Source organism: Dasypus novemcinctus, chromosome 16, assembly GCF_030445035.2.
Source record: "Dasypus novemcinctus isolate mDasNov1 chromosome 16, mDasNov1.1.hap2, whole genome shotgun sequence".
Lineage (NCBI taxonomy): Eukaryota > Metazoa > Chordata > Mammalia > Cingulata > Dasypodidae > Dasypus > Dasypus novemcinctus.
Genome location: NC_080688.1, coordinates 83,280,650 through 83,303,476, shown reverse-complemented (window position 1 = coordinate 83,303,476; position 22,827 = coordinate 83,280,650). Strand labels below are relative to the sequence as shown.

The 22,827-nt window shown below is 34.1% G+C and overlaps 1 protein-coding gene across 5 annotated transcripts in view; it reads left to right on the top strand.

The window, feature by feature from the left end:
• The window catches only part of CDH19 (cadherin 19), a 108,770-nt gene that overhangs the window by 45,299 nt on the left and 40,644 nt on the right, over positions 1-22,827 (top strand). For all 5 annotated transcript variants that reach the window (XM_071208580.1, XM_058277874.1, XM_071208582.1 and 2 more), the window contains 5 exons: positions 72-191; positions 2,142-2,306; positions 9,419-9,603; positions 10,188-10,441; positions 15,720-15,841. In XM_071208580.1, coding sequence (XP_071064681.1) covers positions 72-191; positions 2,142-2,306; positions 9,419-9,603; positions 10,188-10,441; positions 15,720-15,841 — 846 coding nt within the window. The remainder of the gene's footprint in view (positions 1-71; positions 192-2,141; positions 2,307-9,418; positions 9,604-10,187; positions 10,442-15,719; positions 15,842-22,827) is intronic.

The window sequence follows — 22,827 nt, the reverse complement described above, 5'->3', positions numbered from 1 at the left end:
TTACAGAGCTGAATTCATTGTTGAATGTGACACCTGTCTTAATTTCTTGTTAATATTTATATTCTCTCCAGGAACATTTGTTATCCAGGTGACAGCATGGGATGCTGATGACCCGTCATGTGGCAACAATGCTCGTCTCCTCTACAGTCTACTTCTGGGCCAACCATATTTCTCCATTGAACCGACAACAGGTATTACTGAATGAAGAAAATGACAATTCTAAAGCAGGCAAATATCAGAGCAAAATTGCTGAAGAGGAGTTGCTTACAAATATAAGCGTTAGTTGTTAAGGATTACTTAAGACATTAGGCTGATCAGGCTTTAATTCCATCACAGAATCTTGGCTGAGAAAGTCTCATTATGTTTCAGAAGTTATACCACATATTGGTTTATAGCAACACAAAATGATAACATTAAAAAAAAAAACTGTGGGGAAAAAAGCAAGAAAAATACATTCTCCCTATTATAAATGACAGACAAATATTAATTATGTGAATTAAAAAAACAGGTAAATTCAACTTGTGAGGTAAAATAAACAACATCCAAGAGGAGAGAAAAAACAAGGACTACTATAGATTTTGTAGTCAAGGCAGAATGCACTGAGACCAGAATTCTGAGGTGAGCCTGTGGCCATCGTGAAGAAAGAAGGAATACGATTCCACGTTATGGGAAGAATGGATGGGAAGTCACTGAGACAGGAAAGTATTTCAGCTTTTTAGATGAACTGGAGGCCAGAATGGAAAAGCACAGAAAAGGAGAGAGGAAAGTGGGCTGTCTGATGAGACCACACTTTAATGACCATGTTAAGCATCTTCTTTTCCCTACTCCTCACAGGCTTCTTAAATTTTTTGGGCAAATTAGCTTAAATTTATCATTTCACTGATAGAAGGGAAGAAGAAGGGGCATTGAGAGAACCTGAAAGAGAGCCAGAACACCAAAGTGGTAAGGATTGGGGTGCATAAGAGCATCTGGGAATACATACCCTTTGTTGAATCTGAAGGCTTTTAAAAAGCTGAAAAATAAATTAAGCAAATTTTACTGAAGCCCTGCCATGTGGGGAGCAAAGACCCTGTGTTCCTGTCATCCACTGTTTGACTAATCTGTAAGGCTTTGGATAGAGCCTTACGAGAACCTCTAACGTGAATCTTCTCTGCTAAGACAAAGCACAATTCTCTCTTGACTCACACATAGGGAGATGTTGGCAGCATCTGGTCAAAAATATTCAGTGGTTTCTATATTGATTCATGTGGTAGATTTTAATTGTGACATAGTTTAGTCCACAATTTAAAAAATTCCTTCACAATATGATCCAGTTTTATTATTTTTTTACCATGAGCACAATTCATTTAATGAATGCCTTTTCCCAGACTCATTTGGAACTAGCCATTCTGTCTTATATTTGGATTTATATGATTCCCCAAATCTTTAGTACTATATTCCCTTTCCTTATGCACCCATCTTAAATTCTTCCCAGGTCTTTTTCAGTATAATATATTTTTAGTAAATAATTTCATAAAAGGGACATATATTACATTCGTCACAGTCTAACATGAGTTTGAATATTTGTACATATATCATATATATTGTAATGCAAACACATATAAATACAATGTATATGTAAATATATACACTGATACAAATATGAATAACTGTAGGCCAAAAAACAGACCTTCCTCTTATCTAATGACTCAGGTAGACTTTAACATCACAGGTGCACAACAATTTTTTTTTTTACTAAATTGATGATGTCATTAACACGATTCTCCTGAATAGGCTTACTTCTTCAGAATTTGGAAGAAAAATTTTAATTGGCACAGACCGATATGATAGAGAGGCTAGGAGAAAAGCTGAGGTAAAAATAAGCTATTCCTCCTCTTTGCCTATGAATTATCTTAACATGCTTTATTAATGGTCTACCAGCATTCTTAAACCTGCGGTGACCACTGTCGACGCCACAGGCAGAGTTGGTGTTCGAATTATCATTATTATTTACTTTCTCTCCAGGGCAGTCTGGCAGGCTGGCTTACTATCTGTCAAAAGAATGATTGTGTGATAGAATGCTTAATAAGAAATTAACCTAACTAGTGAATTGTCATGGCTAATAATGAAATAATAATTGGAGATTTATTATATTTTTAAAGGAGTCATAAGAATATCTTCTAAAATGGATAGAGAGCTGGAAGAGCAGTATTGGGTAACTATTCAAGCCAGAGACTTGATCGGCCAGCCCGGAGGACTGTCTGGAACAACAAGTGTGTTAATTAAACTTTCCGATATTAATGACAATAAGCCTATATTTAAAGAAAGTAAGTAGAAAACATCCTGAATTTTCATTATAATGTAAATGTATGGAATATGTGCAAATGTCAGAGTTTGCACTTCTAAAAACACTGCAACTGTACTAGAATTATATAAAATAAGTTTGTGTTAAGATTTGTTCTAAGATGTGGAAATTTTCATTAGTATGAAAGTCCAGGCAAATTAGAGTAAGGTATTCATTCTCTATTGCTTCCATAACAAATTTTCACAAACCTCATAGCTTAAAATAACAAAACTTTACTATAATACAGAAGTCTGGTAGGGGTCTCACCAGGCTAAGATCAAGATGTCTGCAGAACGTGTCCTTTGTAGGGGTTCAAGAAGAGAATCCATTTCCTTGCTCATCCAAGAGTTAACAGGATCCAATTCTTGGGGGTTGTTGCCTGTGACCAGGGGGATACTTTACCTTCTAGACACCCATATCTCACAACCTCCACATCCCAGAATCAGCAAGGCTGATTCTTCTCACCTTGTCATCCTTCTGACCCACATTTTTGCCTCTTCTTCCACTTTTAAGAAATCATATGATTAGATTAGACCCACTTGGGAACATATTCATGGATTCCAGTGGGAATAAAAATGGACATTTGGGAGAGGGGTCATTCCTCTGCTTACCACAAGTAAAAATTTTAAAGTGATTATCTGAGTTTTGTTGTTTTTGTTTTGTTTTGTTTTGTTTTGTTTTGTAGCAAGGATAAACCACATCTGCTCTGACAAAGAAATAAATACAAACAAAAATTGCATGTTATGCTTTATAAGGAAATATTTTTGGGTAACACTTTTATGGGGTCATCTTTTTTATATATAATTTTTATTTTTAAAGAAGTTTTAGTTTATATAAATGTTACATCAAAAATATAGGGGATTCCCATATACCCCTCCACTACCCCACTTTTCCCCATTAACAAGATCATACACTTGTTATAATTGATGAATATATATTGACACATTGCTACTAACCATGGTCTATAGATTACATTATAGTTTACACTTTGCCCCACACAGTTTTATAGGTTTTGACAAAAGGTATAATGACCTGTACTTGTTATTGCAGTGTCACACAGGATAAATCCAATATCCCAAAAATATCTGGTATATGAACAAACCAAAGATCTCTGGGACATATATTTAATGAGTATTGTGCTAATTATAGGTTCAAATAATAGGGGCAGAAGAGCCATATGTAGGTAAATTATAAACGAGTCTAACTGTTTCATCAGGGACGATATATTCTAAAGTAAGGTCCACTGACAGGGTGCCAAATTCCTGAGACTATCTGCCCTGTTTATAGTGTCTAAATGTCTCTAGAGCCCCCAGGGGCCATGCTGTTTGAGGCATATTTACTGTGGCAGTCAATAAGATCCTCCTGAGATGTACATAAGCATAACCTCTGGAATGACCTCCTGACTCACTTTAAAATCTCTTAGCCATAAAAATTCATTTGTATTGAATATTTCCCCCTTTTAGTCAAAGTCTTTTTCCAAATGGATCACTAATTGGTGCTTGGTAATAATTCCTCAGTGCCAGGGAGGCTCATCCCAAAAGTCATGTCCCATGCTAGGGGGAAGGTAGTAAGCTTATAGCTGAGTTTGGCTTAGGGAGAGGCCACATTTGAGCAACAAGGAAGGTTTCAGGAATTAACTCTTAGGTAATACTAGATTAAGTTTCAATTTCACAAGAACAAGTTTCATAAGTACAGTTATCAATATCAAGGGCCTGATGCATTGGTCTGTCTTCCTTTGATAGGCACTGCCCATGTACTTGGGGATTCTTGCCACTCTGTTAGAGAATTAACAGGACTTCCCAGGATGGGAATTCAATATTCTTTTGGTTATTGTGTATGTCTCCATCCACTGTGACAACATGGCATCCATCTTAAAAGTTTAAAAGAATTTCCAGAAAAAATGAACAGTTATGACATAAAGAAAACTTGAAAGGCACAGAACAAAGAAAGGAGCAGGCCAAAAATAAATATAGAAACTCTCAACCATAGGATGAGTTCTCAGATATTGACAAAAAGAAACAAAGCTGTCATCTAACTGTTTATCTTCTCAATTTCTTGTAGGTCACATCATGACCCAATTGAAATCTCATTTTCACTGACTCCCTTTGGGTAGAATATCCCATGTGTAAGCACAGGAAGTTAGAATCATGAAATTTTGGTTTCAAATTCCACATTCCACGTTTTCCACTCCTTAAATGTATATACTTGAGGATATATATACATATATATGTGTAGCTATGTATTCATATGTGTACATATATATGTATACATGTCTAAATGTATGTGTATGTGTGTATGCATACACATGTGTGTATCTATCTAAATGGTGTAAACACTACTCAGTTCATCCAATTAATGCCAGGCCTAGGGTTTTCAAATCCTTTGACTTCTCAAGTAATATTCAAAATCTGAACTTTTAAAATTTTTTATTTTATTACATTAAAAAATATGGTCGTTCCTGCATTGGTCATTAAAACTGCTCCTTTTGTGATGGAATTTAGCCAATGTGGCAGTAATTTGTAAGCCCCATCTCTGTGTAATGAAATCTATTATGTATGCTGCTATCTCTATCTCTAGCAAGAGGAGAATGTCTAATTTGAAATACCCAGGGTTTTAAAAATGTTTAGCATACAATTAGTGTAGAAAAATGGTGGTGTGAATTCATTAACTAAATCTAGTCCAAGTTTTATTCAGATTAAAATTAAAAGGCCAGCAGAAGAATCTGGAAATCAGGAGAACTCCCAGGGAAACTTGTTGAGATTGTTGAGTGAAACTTCTGCTGCCTTTCTTTGTTCCTTTTTATTTTTTCTAACTTTAAAATCATTTCTATATTTTGCATAAACCAGAATATATAATAAATAGTTTAAATTATCTTAGTTACCTAGAGTCCTCATGTAAGATAATTATACTGCTACTTTCAGTCACATTTGTCTGTGCATGAATATGGTTTTAGTGCTATAAGTTACCCAACTCTTCAAAATTATTCTCTCACACCACTTCAGAAATGTGCAAATGTAAGTATTGGCCATTCTTCCAAAACATCAGCATGCTTGCCTTCTGCTCTTGTTCACATTACTTTCTTTTACTGAAATTCCAAATGACCTCCTGCCAATTTAAACATTCAATACATTCCCGTTCTGTGTATACAACATTCCCTCCCCTATCATTTCATCAAGGACATCACTCAAACAATCCTTCCCTTCCCTTCTCAATTTCCCTCAGTGCTATTAAAATGCAAAGGTGGTATTTAATATTCTTTTTTAAAAAGAGAGAGAAAAAATAAGCACTTTCTTGACTCCTCTTTCATATCTAACTAACAATATTTCAATTCTTTCTGTCTCTTTCAAGCAACTAACTCTTAAAGTGTTATCAAAACTCATTGTCTTCAACCACTCTTTTCACATTCTCTTGAACCCACTCCAGTCAAGTTTCATCCATGCTATTTGACCAAACTGAGCTTGTCAATTTCTTCCACCTCTGTGTAACTAAATCAATGACCAATCTTCAGTTCTTGCCGAGTTTGATTTCTGAGCAGAATTTGACAGTCCATCACTCCCTCCTTGAAACGCTCAATTTATCATTCCCATCTTGTTTTCCTTCTATTTCACTGGTCAGTTTTTTCATTCTTTTATGCTAGTTTCTCTTTGTCTTGCATACTTTAAACATTGTTGTAATTCTGAGAATTAGGTTGTTGGCATTTCCTTTTACTCCCACTTCTTGATGTGATGTCATGAAACCACATGGCTTTAAATTACTACCTTTCTACTGAATACTTCTAAATACATATTTCCAATCTGATTTTTCCTGTGAATGTCATATTGTATACCCAATCGTATTAGTCAGCCAAAGAGGTGCTGACACAAAGTACCAGAAATCTGTTGGCTTTTATAAGGGGTACTTATTTGGTTTAGAAGCTTACAGTCATAGGCCCCTAAAGAGTCCAAATCAAGGTCCATAAGAGATACTTCCTCACCCAAAATCTGTTGCCATGTTGAAGCAAGTTGGCAGGTGATGTCTGCAAGAGTTCAGACTTCCTTCTTCCTCTTAAGGCTCTGTGGGTCCAACTTCTTATCTCAGGTGTAGGCTGTCATAAGGCCCATCTATTTCCCCGGTGCTCATTTCTATCCAGGCTCAGCTGCTCTATTCTCTTCACAAAGTCAGCTGTGACCTATCAGGCTCATCTCTCTTCCCAGGGCCTCTGCAGTGTCTAATGATCTGTCTCTCTTCCTCTGTGTTCTTCTTCTCTGCTTGTCTAATTTGTGTGAGAGTCTATCATCAGCCTACCACAGCGCTTAAGGCTGAGTTGCACTCTAATGATATGGCTGAATTAAAGCCCTAATCTTAATCTAATTTAATCAGACCCCTCAGCTTAATCTAATACTGTTGCAGCAAAGCCAGGAGTTCTGAACTGCAGAAAGACCCAAAACTGGCTCTCAGGAGACGTGAAGGAACAGATTTATTATGCGCGGGCCCCAAGGAGAGTTAATCTCCAAATTCTGAGCTCCATTTTTCAATTTTCACAGGATTTCAGGTGGGATCAGCATAAATTTTGTTCATTGGCTAACACATTGCTAGGCGAAATTTTGCAAGCAGGAGGGTTACAGAGGCAGAATGCAGCTGCAAGTTTGCAGGCTGATTTACAGAAACGGGGGGAAGTCACTCATTTGATATCTTCCTACTAGGCCATTTTTTCACAGGCTGATTTACAGAAACAGGGGGCAGGAGTTATTTATTTGATATTCTCTTACAAGGCCATGCCCTCACAGGTCAATCCATAGAAGTGGGGGCAAGAGTGACTTTAGATATTTTTGCAAGGTTATGCTTTTTATTCCTCAATAATACAATCAAAGGGTTATCATGCCCAGAGGAATAGACCAGTTTACAAACATAATCTATATATCATTTTGGAATTCATAAATAATCTCATACTGCCACACCAACCATTTACTCAACATCTTCATTTTCATTTATTTATATATATTTCATATTTAGAAGTTAGTATCCACTTAAATAAGTTCCCAATCTTGGCTGTCACCTCCTCTAAATCAACTCTTTTTGCATATTTTCCTCAGTAAGTAGCAAATCCAGGCTTCATGTTGCTAAGGCCAAATACTCACTTATTCACTTTTAAACACCATCATGTGTGAAGAAATACTAATTAATTAATTAATCAATGCTCAATTAATGAGTAAATTTAGATTGCACTAGGTCAGTTCCAAGCCAGTTCAGATTTCTGCACAAGATTGGAATGATAATAAGGTCTGCACAATTCCTGATAGCTTCTGATTTTCAAAATCCTGTGAGCAAATATACAAATACAGTTATGCCTCCTGATGATGCAAAATTATTTTGTTTAAAGGTTTAGTAGTTACCTTTTCCTTTGTTTATTCTCATATCTAAAATCAATCTTCTGCAGATTCAGCTTTAGTGATCTTGTTAAAGTACAAGTCAGATCATGTCACCTTCATGTCTTTCTGTCTTACCCAGAGAAAAAGTTGCAATCCTTAGTGAGGTCTCTGTATGTTCTTAAATGCCCTGCCACCATCCAGTCTTGTCCCGTGACTACTCTGACCTCATCTAATATGCCATTCTACCCCTTGCTCTATGAAAAGCCAGCTCCTCCTGGAATTCTGTTTCCTCGGATTCTCATTCTTACTTTAGTTTTTATCCAAAAGTCATTCCCAGAGTACTTTCTTGTCATCTTATAAAAAAAGTATCCTATTCCACCACAACACTCCCTTACCTTTTAACTTATATCTTCTTTAAATTGTTTATCATCTGTGTAATCCTCAAGAATATAGGAAGTAATTTTCTCTATGTCATTTCATATTATATCCCCAACCCCTAGAACAGGCCTTTGTGTAGAATTTGTATTGAAAGAATACCTTCGAATGAATTGAAATTAACACTAAGTATAGATATACAGAAATGTATATGTTTTTAATTTTAAATAGCCATAGATTAATATAAAGTTTATAACTCACCAGTCTAAAGCATCTGTTTTCAAGTTTATTGCAGTGACACTGTTTTCTTACGATAACTTGGTAGCAATTTGTAATTTCTGTAATTAAATAAGCAATTCTTTCAATTTTCCCACAATGAAAGACTGCTACAAATCTGAATTGTTACTTCTATCTCTAAAAACAGTAAAATATTTGCAAATTAAAAAAAAATATTTTACCACATGCAAAGAAGGCAAATCACAAGGTAATCTGTGAAGTAACTTACTTTATGCTTCTAAAAGAAGCAAAAACCTCTTTAAAAATATCCTTATATATGTGTTCCTCTTTTAAATTGTAAGAAGTTTAATTTTGTAGGATATTGACACATATGATTATTTCCTACATTTTTAGCATGAATTATGAAAAATTTATTTAATAAGAGTAGTGCAGTTCTTCTTGAGTTTTACAGAAATTATGGCTGAAATATAAAGGAAAAAAGCTAATTTAGTTTTATATGTATCTATGCATTTCAAATATAACTACCATTATTTTCTCATGACCAACACAATAGGGTCATTTATGATTCCCGCATAGTTTGCTTATTAAATTCACCTTCCAACTCTGGTGGATCCTTCTTTGTTTTCATTTACACTATGATTAATCTAATCCAGAGTCAGAACCTGAAAATTGAACCATTATTCATAGAATTCATCTTCTTGCCTTTAGTCTCTCATATTTTTAAGTCATGCTTTCTCTTATGGGTAAATTTAGGCATCAGACAAAGCTTCAGTGAAATTGAAAAATTCTTAGGCAAGTTTAATTTTGGATGGTTGAAGGATACAATGAATAAAACAAATCTGTGAGTTTTGAGAAGATGCTCTTATTAATAGAAATTTAGAAATTATGCATTCTGGTGAAAGGGCTTCATATGATAGAATACATTTGAGAGAGGGTAGTAGATGCTCAGATAAGATATGAAAATTTTTTCACTTTTCACAAATAAAATGAGAAAGAACATTTAAGCAGAAATTTAGAACAAATGATTAGAAGGGTGGGTGTGACTTTACCTGCAGTTCATAAATAAAGGGTGCTATAACTAGAAGTTACTTATATTAATAGCTTATGCAAAATATCTCAACTTTTGTTTTTAAAGGTTTTTACCGCCTGACTGTCTCAGAATCCGCACCCACTGGAACTTCTATAGGAAAAATTATGGCATTTGACAATGACATAGGAGAGAACGCAGAAATGGATTATAGCATTGAAGAAGAAAATTCACAAACATTTGATATCATTACAAATAATGAGACCCAAGAAGGAATAGTTATATTAAAAAAGGTAGATATATGTCGATGATTTGCTTTGAGATCTTGCACAATTAAATCAGAAATATGCACAATTATTTTATGTAGGCAGTTGATCTTTGATTCATTAAAAAATTAAAATGAAAACCTGTGATTTATGGTTTAGGGAGAAAAGGAGTTTAGAGATTAGAGATTTCATTATTTCTAGATTTCTCTAATGATAAGGAGTGTAGCTCATTTTAAAAGCTTTCCAAATAAAGGGCAATGTATTTTAAAAGGTCTTGAATATCAGGAAATTAATTCTCAATTCCATAAGGTATTTATCCTCACAGAAGTATGCTTTCAGTCTTAGGTGAAAAATATAGTTGCTATTCTAAAACATTTTATATTAGATGCAAATAACAAAACACAAACAGGGATGATATGGAACTGCTTAATGGCAGTATCCCACAGACCCCAGTTATCTAGATGAACATGAAGATTAAAACCTGAAAAGCAAATGAGGTTTAATTTAATAACTGAAATTAAATTAAATTAAATTAATAACTAATTATACCCCTAAATTATGCCTTGGGTTACTAAAGCCATTTCTTCTGTGTACATTGTATTTCCTTACAGAAAGTGGACTTTGAACACCAGAATCATTTTGGTATCAGAGCAAAAGTTAAAAACCTCCATGTGGATGAGGAGCTCATGAAATACCATGCTGAAGCTTCCACTACTTTCATTAAGATCCAGGTAGAAGATGCTGATGAACCCCCTGTTTTCCTCCTCCCATATTATGTGTTTGAGGTTTTTGAAGGAAACCCATATGGATCATTTGTGGGCATGGTATCTGCCTCAGATCCAGATCACAGCAAGTCTCCTCTCAGGTATGTCTCCTGGGTCAATATTGCCATTTGAAATTTATTTTATGAATCCCAAAAAAAGACAGATTATGTTTGTAAACTAGTCTATTCCTCTGGGTATGATACTTTTCATTGCATTAAATTCGGCTAAGGAGTCTTTGATCAGATTACTTGGTAAGATCAAAACTCGGTTTGAGTCCCCACCCCCTTGCTGGGTCTGCTATAAAGGGACTCACAGGGACAGAGAAAGAGGAAAAAAAGGAACTGCCATATTTGATTATGCAATATGTGAGAAGGGGTTGTCTAAGCACAAAGCCCCCAGGAGGCTGGGCCCATGGAGCAGCTCAAGAGGAGACCAGCCCTGTGATATGTCTGATAGTTTATAGATGAACTTGGGAAGATAGCTGAAGAGCCGAGACTGATACAGGAGACCCAGAGGGGAAGGCGAGACCAGGCAGAGATGGCCCGCCATCTTGCTTCGACATGTGGCAGGTGACATAAGTGAGAAAGCACATCTTATGGTGCCTTGAGTTGGACTTTTTACGGCCTTGGAATTACAAGTTTTTTTTAATAAATAAATTTTATTGATATATGTTAATAAAGCATAAATCCATCCAAAGTGTACAATTAATTGTATTTGGCGTAATCACGTATTTGTGCAGCATAACTTCAACCATTCTTAGAGCACTTTCATTATCCAGTAGTAATAATAATAATAGTAGTAAACAAAAACAAGACTCATCACCTTTCAATCTCTCTATGCTTCCCATGCCATACATAGCTGCTATTCTTTTTCCTTCTCTTTAGTATAGTTGTATTTATATTTTGTAAAAAAATTCCTATATATGTAGTATCACTTATAATTGAGTTTCACATGGGGTTTCACTGTTATACAGTCCCATGTTACAGTTTTTAGCTTTCCTGCTAGTAATATACATGACCTTAGACTTTCCCTCTCAACCACTATCAAACCCATATAACAGCTCTGCTAATTATAAACAACATGATGTGATTTCACCATTTCTATTTATTTCCAAAGATTTACAACCTTTTTAACCAATTCTGCACAGATTAACCCTCAGCTTTCCATTCTCTATTCTCTTTCTATTTTCTGGTGACCTATGTTCTAATTATTAACTGCATGAGTTTACACAGTATATTTAGAAACTGTAAGTTTTACCCCAAATAAATACCCTTTATAAAAGTCAACACATTGCTGGTACTTTGCATTGGCAGCCCTTTGGCAAACTAATACTGTCAGCATTGCATTAAAAAATGAGCAAAAACAACTTAGCTTGAATGTAAAGTGTCAAGTGGCCTTAAACAAGGAATTTATATATCTATATTTCTCTATATGGTACTTATCAATTCTGTAACAGTTTAAACAAACAAGTACAGCTAGAAAGCCTCAATGTTGGTTAAGATGCAGTAAACAGGAAATTTACAAACATATGCAAGTGTAAAATAAACCCTCACCAACCAAAATTTTATGCAATCAGCTCTATTAATGAAGGTAAAAAGGTGAGGGAAGAAGGCCTAAATTACCTCAAGACAGAGCAGAAACTGTGTTGATCAAAATGTGGTTCATGTAAATATGACTTATTAAAATGCTATTTAATAATTGAGAAAGCTTTTACAATATGCCATATAAAGGAGTAAAAAATTGTCATAAGTAGATATAAATATAAATATAATAGAAATGAATAAAAATAAATTTATGGGTTGAAATTAAACAAATATTTGCCATCTATTCAAATAGTCGGCTATTTTTAGTTTCAGTGTGTTGATTTTTTTTTTTTTTTGGTATTATAGATGAAGTCAGGTGGAACATATACCACACCTTACAGTCCAGAAGATTATATAAGCTTCCATGCATTCATTAAGATGCTGGTTATTGCTTTGCTCCTTGGAGAGGCTGCTGGTACAGAGAAGGCAATCTATTAAAGTTTTGAGGCTGCAGAATGTTTTCTGCTTTTCAGATGTAATTCCCAGTCACACAATGCTGCCTTCCAATAGGTATATAGACTCCTTACTTAGCCATAGTGTTAATATGGACATAATTTTAACTCAGCGAATCAATTGTTTAGATTTCAAAAACAGTATGTCTCTAAACCTACTTAGAGTTCTTTTGAGAATTCTACAGAAGACAGAATTCAAAGAATGCTTTACTATGTTAAGGTGCTCATTACACTTATAATAAGTTTTGAAAGCAATGTAAATATCTAATGTTAGGGCAGGAAAAATGGAATAAATGATGGATAAATTTACAGTGATGCTTATGCAACATAGATAAAAACATGACATGATTTTAAAGCAATATATGATACTAAAGGGGCTATATGTCCACTACATATACAAATACTACTTATATGTAAGAAAATAGTGGAGTATATCCAAATGTTAGCAGAGGTGTTTTTTTTTTTACAGTATTGCCACTGATGGTTCCTTATTTTCTGCCTAAAAAATAATGATTTTTCATGTTTATACTGAAATTAATTTCCTTGTAAAATATATAATTGCCTTTCAAAAGTATTGTTCATAGCCCTTTACAAACTTTCATTTAGGAGTACCTTTCAAAAAAGATTACTTTTAAAATATTTGTTAGGATCACTGATGATAAAGAATTGCCCCAACATGGTATAGCTTGGTTTAGTAAAATGTTCAAAATGTATGACCAAAACAAAAGTAAATGCATATGAAAATAGCAACTTGAGCACATTTTTTTTCAGGAGTCTTTATTTTTTCTTTTGTAAGCGAAAGGTCCAGAAAATGTTGGAAAACAAAATGCAAAATAAAGATTTTGACTTCAATTTTAATTTGATGATACCTCTTTGTTAGGACTCCCACCCTAATAAGAGCCATGGAAACCAAACAGAGTAAATTTGGCATTTGTCTTCAAGGTATCCTATTTTGAGGGGGAGGGAACACAGGCACATAGTAAACAAAGGCAAATTGTACTTAGATTCATATAATTCATATAACTTAGTGTTTCCTAGTGAGTATGAATCACCTGGTGTTTCTGGGAAAGTAAGATTCTCATGCTTGGTTTCAGCATATCTGGTGTCTAAATAAACTAGGTTAACAAAATATTCTTGACATTGTTAAGGGTAGACTGGCTTGAGAGGTAAGATACGCCTGATTTAAGTTATAATAATAAAGTTTATGGCAAATGTTAAGATAAAACTGGGTATAGGGATGAAGGAAAAGTGCAACATTTAGACACGGAAGTGGGATGATACAATTGTTTGAAAAAGCTTAGTGCAAAAGGATTAGAGGAAACCAGAGACTACCAGTAATAGCAATTCCATCAAAAAATTATAAGGAACTTCATACGGAATCCCCCCTAGTATTTTTGTTTTATCTTTAAGATTATGTAGTACTATTATATTTACTTTCCAGATAAATGAAATACTGGACTTTTTACTATTACTGTGCATGATTCAGTCTTTGGGCTTTATTGAAATTTCCTATAGTCAAATTTTGAAATATTTTGCATGAGAAATACCATATATTATTTTCTGTTGGAAAAGAAGAGCAAATTAAATCCAAAGCCAGCCCAAAACAAGGAAATATTAGAGCAGAAAGCAATGAAAATGAGAACAAAATGAACCCCAAAAGTGGCATCTTTCAAAATACCATACAGTTGATAAGTCTCAAAGCAAAAAGACCAGTTGAATTGAGGTGAAATGATAAATACGTAAACAACAAAACAGTTGCCATTTCACGATTAATTTTCTGATTTTCAAGTCTAACGTAAACATAAAGTAGAAGGTATGCCTATATATATCTTATATATAAATCATGTATATACATATAATGTAATTACTTACATTAAGGCCAAGGATCTTTCATCTGAGTGTGGAGTGAAAGAAAAACCATTCAATTGCCTTAAAATAACCAGAATTGGTGGTTCTAAGAAGCTCTGGAAGCAGGGAAGGAAAGAAGTATAGGTTTCACATTGGTCTTAATATGATAGTAATCTTTGGAGCGCATTTCCTTGTCCTAGGGAACTAAGTCTGCTTTTGTTTGTAATTTTTTCCATGGAGACTGAACCCACTTCTACATCCCTAATAGATGCCTAGTCATCTAGTAGAAACTGTGACTTCTTATAAAACTTTGGTTTGGGAGGATGCATTTATAGAAACAATATACTCTAGATGTTTAATGCAAATGAATTAACTGTTAAGCTATTGTTTCTTTTCATGGCCAAATTTTCTAAGTAGGAAATGTGACCACTTGTGGATGTTTATTATATGTAAATTGCTTATAAATGTTTAAAAAAGAACAGAGTTAAAACTGAGCTGCTTTAAAGCTGAATTTACTGTGATACATTCCTGAACACCTTCCCTGAACACCAAACTACAAATTAGTGAGATATTTTTAGAAACCTGTCAATTCAAGATTAAAATATTCTCATTTTATACCACGTAATTATGGCAAACCTCATTGATGCCTCATCAAAGTCGTCAGGAACATGTGTGCAATGAGAAGCCATCACTGAACCTGAGTTATTACTCTTTAATTTTTATTATTAATCATTTGCAAGCAGATATGACATGCTGAGTACTTCAAAGACTTCTTTCACTGTGGAATATTAGATGATTTTTCAGTCTTTTGCATGAAGGAGTTTTGTGACCTGGCTTCTTTTTATGTATTATCTAAGAGGACTTTAAATCTACTATCCTTTATTTTTGGGATAAGAAGATTGGTGTGCTATATACAGATATATATTTATATTTATATTAACATTTTCTTGAAAACATGAAAGGCCCATCTGCTCTATAAAAGATCTTATGTATTAAATACTATCAAATGGTCCTCTTTAAACAAACAAAAATACACTTTTCTTATATATAAGCAATTAATAGGTAAGCTAGAAACTGTGGTTAGGAAAGAGATTAATGCTTTTGTCTGAGAATGTGTTTTACTTCATTTCAAAGGAACATAAAAAGTTTTACAAGTGTTTTTATTCCTCCTTATTTGTACTTATCTTCATTTTGCAAATGTCTTTTTGCCATTTATTTTTTTACCAAGTCATTCACCTGTTAAAATTGTTAGCAGTGAGAATGAGTGATGTGTTTAGACTTAACATAAAATTTAAATTTGAAGCCCTTATAGTTTTTAAAAAATCTTAGCTGATTTGAATCTTAAATGTATGAAAGTACCTTTCTGAAAATTGCTCAGTATTCCATTAACAATGTAGAGCATACTTTTAATAATTTGTCTTCTTTTTGAAAAGACCTTGCTGTATCATCTTTATACAGAAAAAATAACCTTAAGAAATATTTTCTTTTTGGTGCAGGTATACTATTAGAGGAAGCAAATTGTTCAGTATTGATGACAATGGCACAGTCATTACAACTAACCTTCTTGACCGGGAGATTAGTGCTTGGTACAACCTAAGTATTACAGCCGCAGAGAAATGTACGTACTCATTTGCGAGCCACATGTTGGTTCATAATATTTTAAAAACCATTTAATATTCTCTATTAGCAGGGATAAATTCTATCTTCAAATGCTGCTGGAATTAGAGTGAAATGGACTATTACATGTTAATTCATGTACATGTAATTTATTTTAAATGAACAATTTTGCTCTCTCTAATTGGAACTTATGCTTGCACACTAAATACCTTTTAATAAAGGTTTCTTACTATGACAATAAACCATGTTTATTGCAAAAAAGTAAATCATAGAAAACCTGGAGAAATGTAAAGAGGAAAACAAAACTATGACATAAAATCCATTTCTCATGTGTTTATATGTGGTTTTATATCCATACATCCAATTAAAAATGTGATATACATTTGGCAAGATTCGTTTTTTTGTTTTTGTTTTTAACTATGTGGTATTTCACATGTATTCTCCCTGGGTTCTTTTTAAAACGATGAGTTTAATGAAAAAATAAAATCTTTTAATCTTTTCCAAAACCATATTCACACTGAAAAGACAATTATGGGTGGAAAGAAGCTCTCTTATTGATTTCTTATAGCAAAAGAATTCTTTTCTTACAGCAAAAATTTCCATTGATTGAAGTACTTAATTAAAGTTATACTATGGAAATAGTAGTGAACATGTTAACTGGAAATTAAATTTTAACATAAATTAGTATTGACTGGAAATTTTTCCCATTTAACCATAATAAGGTAAGACTGACTTTACAGGTTCATGAGGGGAATATTCTAGAAATCAAACACAGATGCCTGTGCCTGATTTTTTTTTTAATTTTTAATTTTTCATTGAAGTATGTCTTTCATACATGAACATGCATAAACTAAGTGTATAGTAAAGATTGTGAACATATGAAATAAACATATATAACATCACATGGGGGTCTCATACATCATCCCTCCACCAACTCTTTGCATTGTGAAACATTTGTTACAACCTATGCAAGAGCATTGTCAAAATATTACTACCAACTATGGTCCTTATCTTACATTTGGTGTATTTTCCCCCAACCCATACTATTTTCTTTTAAATATATTTTTGTTACAGTTATTATGAACTTGCAAATCAATCATACAGATGTGTAGATTTCCCATACTACTCCACATCCTGGTGGAAAATTTGTTACAGATTATCAGACAATATCATCAGACTATTATCGCCAATCATGGTCCATATCATACATTTGCCATACTTTTTTCCATACACTTCCACTATCAACACAGTACAGCTTTGCATTGATGCAAGAATATTATGGTATTGCTGTTAACCACAGTCTATAGGTCACACCAGTTGTAGTTTTTCCATGCTTCTCCATATTCACATCATCCTGCAAGAGTGATGTACATCTGCTCTAGCTCACAGAAGGAGTCTCTTGCATTTGTACCCTTAACCACAATTCTCACCTGCCTCTGTGTTCACTGTGTTATTCAATCCCTAGATTATTCTTTAGCTTTCTTTCTATTGACATTTATTTTCCCAGACTACCTTTTTCAGTCACTTGTTTATATAAACAAGTTGCTACTCACTATAATGTGTCACTATCAACTCTATCCATCTCCACACTTTTATAGTCAAGTTAATTAAAACTTCTACATACGTTAAGCATCCATAGTTCTTCTCAACCCTCCTCTTATCTCCTAATAATCTTTACTCTAGGTTTTAATTCCATGTCTTTATTGTTTGTATTCAGTTCATATTAATGAGACCATGCAATATTTGTCCTTTTGTGTCTGGCTTACTTCACTTAGTATAATGTCTTCAAGACTCATCCATGTTATCACATATGTCCCAATTTCATTTCTTCTTACTGCAGCATAGTATTCCATCATATGTATGTGCCACATTTTGTTTATCGATTCATTGGTGGATAGACACTTGACTTGTTTCCATCTTTTGTCAACTGTGAACACCACTATGAACATTGGAGTGCTGACGTCTGTTCCTGTCATGGTTTTTAGTTCTTCTGGACATATTCCTAGTAGAGAAATTGTTGAATTACATGGAAGTTCTATATTTAGCTTCCTGAGGAACTGCCAAACTGTCTTCCACAGAGGCTGCACCATTTTACACTCCCACCAACAGTGAAGGAGTGTTCCTATTTCTCCACATCCTCTCCAGGATGTGTTATAGTTTTTTTTTTTTTTAATAATGGCCATTCTATATGGTGTGAGATGATATATCATTATTTTAATTTGCATTTCCTTAATAGCTAGTGATATGGAGCACTTTTCCATGTGTTTTTTGACCATTTGTATTTCTTCTTTGGAGAAATGTCTATTTAAATTTTTTGCCCACTTTTAAATTGAATTGCTTGCTCTTTTATTGCTGAGTTGTATGATCTCTTTATATAGAAGGGAAATCAAACCCATATTGGATAAGTGGTTTCCAAATTTTCTCCCATTGATGGGGCTACTTTTTCAACTTCTTGATGAAATCCTTTGAATCGCAAAATGTTTACCTTTGAGGAGGTCCCATTTATTCATGTTTTCTTCATTGCTCATGCCTTTGATGTAAGGTTAAAAATCTACCACCTACAACCAGGTCTTGAAGATGTTTCCCTACATTTTCTTCTAGGAGCTTTATTGTACTTCCTTTTATATTTAGGTCTATGATCCATTTTGAGTTCATTTTCATATAAGGTGTGAGATAGGGGTCTTCTTTCTTTCTTTTGGCTATAGATATCCAGTTCTCACCAACACCATTTGTTGAATAAACTGTTTTGTCCCAACTGGGTGGGCTTGTCAAAAATCACTTGGCCCTAGATGAGATGTTCTGTTCCTGAACCATCAATTTGGTTCCATTGTTATGTGTCTATCTTTATTCCAATACAATGCTGTTTTTACCACTGTAGCTAGGTAATATGATTTAAAGTCTAGAAGTGAGAGTCCTCCAACCTCACTTTTCCTTTTTTAAGATGTTTCTGGCTATTTGGGGTCTCTTACCTTTCCAGATAAATTTGATAACTGTATTTTCTATTTGCATAAAAAATGCTGGTGGAATTTTTATTGGGTTTGCATCAAATCTGTATATCAATTTGGGTAGAATTGACATCTTAATGATATTTAGTCTTCTAATCTATGAACATGGAATAGTCTTCCAATTTTATAGGTATTTTTTATTTCTTTTAACAAAGCAGTATAGTTTTTTGAATACAAGTGCTTTGCATCCTTGGTTAAGTTTAGTCCTAAATATTTGATTCTTTTAGTTGCTATTGTAAATGGAATTGTTTTCCTGACTTCCACCTCAGATTGTGCATTATTAGTGTATAGAAACTCCATTGATTTTTGCATATTGGTCTTGTATCCTGACACTCTACTGAAATCATTTATTAGTTCTAACTGCTTTGTTGTAGATATTTTGGGACTTTCTAGATATACAGTCATATCACTAGCACTAAATTGAACAACAGTAGTGACAGTGGGCATCCTTGTCCCTGATCTCAATGGGAAAGCTTTTAGTCTTTCACCACTGAGTACAATGTAGGCTGTGGGTTTTTCCTATATGGCCTTTATTATGTTGAGAAAGTTTCCTTCAATTCCTATTTTTTTATCAAGAAAGGATGCTGTATTTTGTCAAATGTCTTTTCTGCATCAATCAATAAGATCATGTGATTTTTCTTCCTTGATTTATTAATGTGGTGTATTATGCTGATTGATTTTCTTGTGTTGAACCGGCCTTGCATGGCTGGTATAAAACCCACTTGATCATGATGGATAATTCTTTTAATGTGCTGTTAGATGCAGTTAGCTGGTATTTTATTATGGATTTTTGCATCTGTATTTGTTAGAGAAATGGGTCTGTAATCTTTTTTTGTAATATCTTCATCTGGCTTTGATATTAGGGTGATATTGGCTTCATAGAATAAGCTTGGTAGCATTCCTTTTTGTTCAATTTTTTGGAAGAGCTTTATTAAGATTGGTATTAAAATCTTCTTTGAATGCTTGGTAGAACTCACCTGTGAAACCGTCAGGTCCTGAGCTTTTCATTTTGGGAGCTTTTGATGACTGCTTCAGTCTTTTTACTTGTGATTGGTTTGTTGAGGTCTTCTATTTCTTCTAGCATCAGTGTAGGTTGTTTGTATATTCTGAGTAATTCTTCTGTTTCATCTACATTGTCTAGTTTTTGAGCATAAAGCTGCTCATAGTATCCTCTTATGATCTCTTTTATTTCTGTGGGGTCAGGTGTAAGGTTCCCCTTTTCATTTTTTATTTCATTTATGTGCATCTTCTCTCTTTTTTTCTTAGTCAATCTAGCTAAGGGTTTTTTAATTTTGTTAATCTTCTGAAAGAACCAACTTTTGGTTTTGTTAATTTTCTCTATTGTTTTTTGTTTTTGTTGTTCTCAATTTCATTTATTTCTGCTCTGATCTTTGTTATTTCAGTTCTTCTGTTTGCTTTGGGATTATCATGCTGTTCACTTTCTAGTTCCTCCAGCTTTGTAGTTAGGTCATTGATCTTAGCTCTTTCTTCTTCTTTAATGTAAGCAGTGAGGGCTATAAATTTTCCTTTCAACACTGCCTTCACAGCATCCCATAGGTTCTGATATGTTGTATTCACATTGTCATTCATCTCGAGACATTTATTGATTGCTCTTGAAATTTCGTCTTTGACCCACTGATTATTTAGGTGTGTTGTTTAATCTCCATATATATGTGAATTTTCCCTTTATTTGCCACTTGTTGATTTCCAACTTTATTCCATTATGATCAGAGAAAGCACTTTGTGTGATTTTTATTTTGTGGAATTTATTGAGATCTGCTTTGTGACCCAACATATGGTCTATCCTGGAGAAAGATCCATGAGCACTTGAAAATAATGTTTATCCTGCTGTTTTGGGGTGCAATGTTCTGTATATGTCTATTAGGTTTAGTCCATTTATCATATTCAAGCTCTCTGTTTCTTTATTATCTTCTGCCCAGATGTTCTATCCAATGTTGAGAGTAGTGTATTGAAGTCTCCAACTATTATTATAGAGTTGTCTGTTTCTCCCTTCAGTTTTCCCAGTGTTTGCCTCATGTATCTTGGGGCATCCTGATTAAGTGCATACATAATTATGATTGCTATATAATATATAATATATAATAAAAGGTGAATCATCCCTTTTATTAATATATAATGTCCTTCCTTGTCTCTAATAACAGTTTTGCTTTTAAAGTCTGTATCATCTGATATAAGTATAGCTACCCCAACTTTTTTTTATTTTTTTATTTTTTGGTTACTGCATGCATTGAATATCTTTTTCCAAACTTTCACTTTCAATTTATTAGTATCCTTGGGTCTAAGGTGAGTCTCTTGCAGACTACATATAGATGGCTTATATTTTCTTATCCATTCTGCCAGTCTGTGTCTTTTGATTGGGGAGTTTAATCCATTAACATTCAATGTTATTACTGCAAAGGCAAACTTATTTCATCCATTTTGATCTTGGTATTTTATCTGTCTTTTTATATTTGACACTTTTAGTTTCTATTACTGATACAGTTGTCATTTCTAGACTCTATTCCAGGCTTCTCTCTCCTGTCTTTTCTTTTCAGGCTGTAGCACTCCCTTAGTATTTCCTGCAAAGCTGGTCTTTTTATTATAAACTCTCTCATTTTCTGTTTATCTGTGAGTATTCTAATCTCACTCTCATTTTTAAAAGATAATCTTGCTGGGTATGAAATTCTTGGCTGGCAGTTTTTCTCCTGGAGTATCTTAAATATATCATACCACTGCCTTCTTGCCTCCATGGTTTCTGATTGAAATCAGCACTTAATTTTATTGGGTATCCCTTATATGTTGTGCATTGCTTTTCTCTTGCTACTCTCAAAATTCTCTCTTTGTCTCTGGCATTTGACATTCTAATTAGTATGTGTCTCAGAGTTGGACTATTTGGATTTATTTGGGTGGTAGTATGTTGTGCTTCTTGGACACGAATATCTATGTCCTTCAAAAGGGTTGGGAAATTTTCCACCATTATTTCTTCAAATATTCCTTCTGCCCCTTTTCCCTTCTATTCTCCTTCTGGAACACCCATGACCTGTGTATTTCTCTTGATGTCAATTAATTCCGTGAGATCCTGTTCAATTTTTTCTATTCTTTTCTTTATCTTTTCTTTTGTTTGTTTACTTTTGGAGGCCATATCTTTGAGCTCACCGATCCTTTCTTCTGCATCCTCAAATCTGCTGTTATATGCCTCCAGTGTATTTTTTATTTCATTTATTGTACCTTTCATTCCCATAAGGTCTGCTATTTTTCTATGTATGTTTTCAAATTCTTCTTTGTGCTCATCCAGTGTCTTCTTTTCTTCTTAATATTCTTAATCTCTTTAGCCATCTCATTGATTTTATTAAGGAGATTTGTTTGAACATCTAAGATTAGTTGTCTCAACTCCTTTGTGTCATCTGCAGACATATCTTGTTCCTTTAATTGGACCATCTCTTTCTCTTTCTTAGTATGGAATGGTATGGATTGTAATTTTTGTTGGTATTTCTGCATCTGGCTTGTTAGATATATTTATTCTGGGTGCAGTTTCTCCCTTTAGTTTAGGGATTTCTTACCTTTTCTCCCTTGCTGGTTGTGTAGTAGGAGTCAAGGATGTGGTTGGTGCTATAAGCTATGGAGGCTGAAGCTGCCCACGTTGCTTCTCTCACCTTTCTCCTCTGTCAGGAGTAGGGACAGAGCTGCAGCCATGTATAATAATCCAAGCTGGGCACAACAAGACTATCTGTAGTCACCCAGAGACACTGATGACACTTCATACCCCTTCCTCCCCTACCTTAGGCAGTGCTGGAGCTATAGTTTTGGTCAGCAGTCTATGCTGTGTGGGTCCAAAATGACCATAGCTGCTCAGGTAAACTGATGTAGCACTAGACCCTCTCTCTTTTGGGGGTGGGAATGGACCCTCTGAAGTGCCCAACAATCTAATGTCTGTGTGCCAAATATGCCTACATTTGCCCTGAGAGGTTGAGGGAGTACTGTC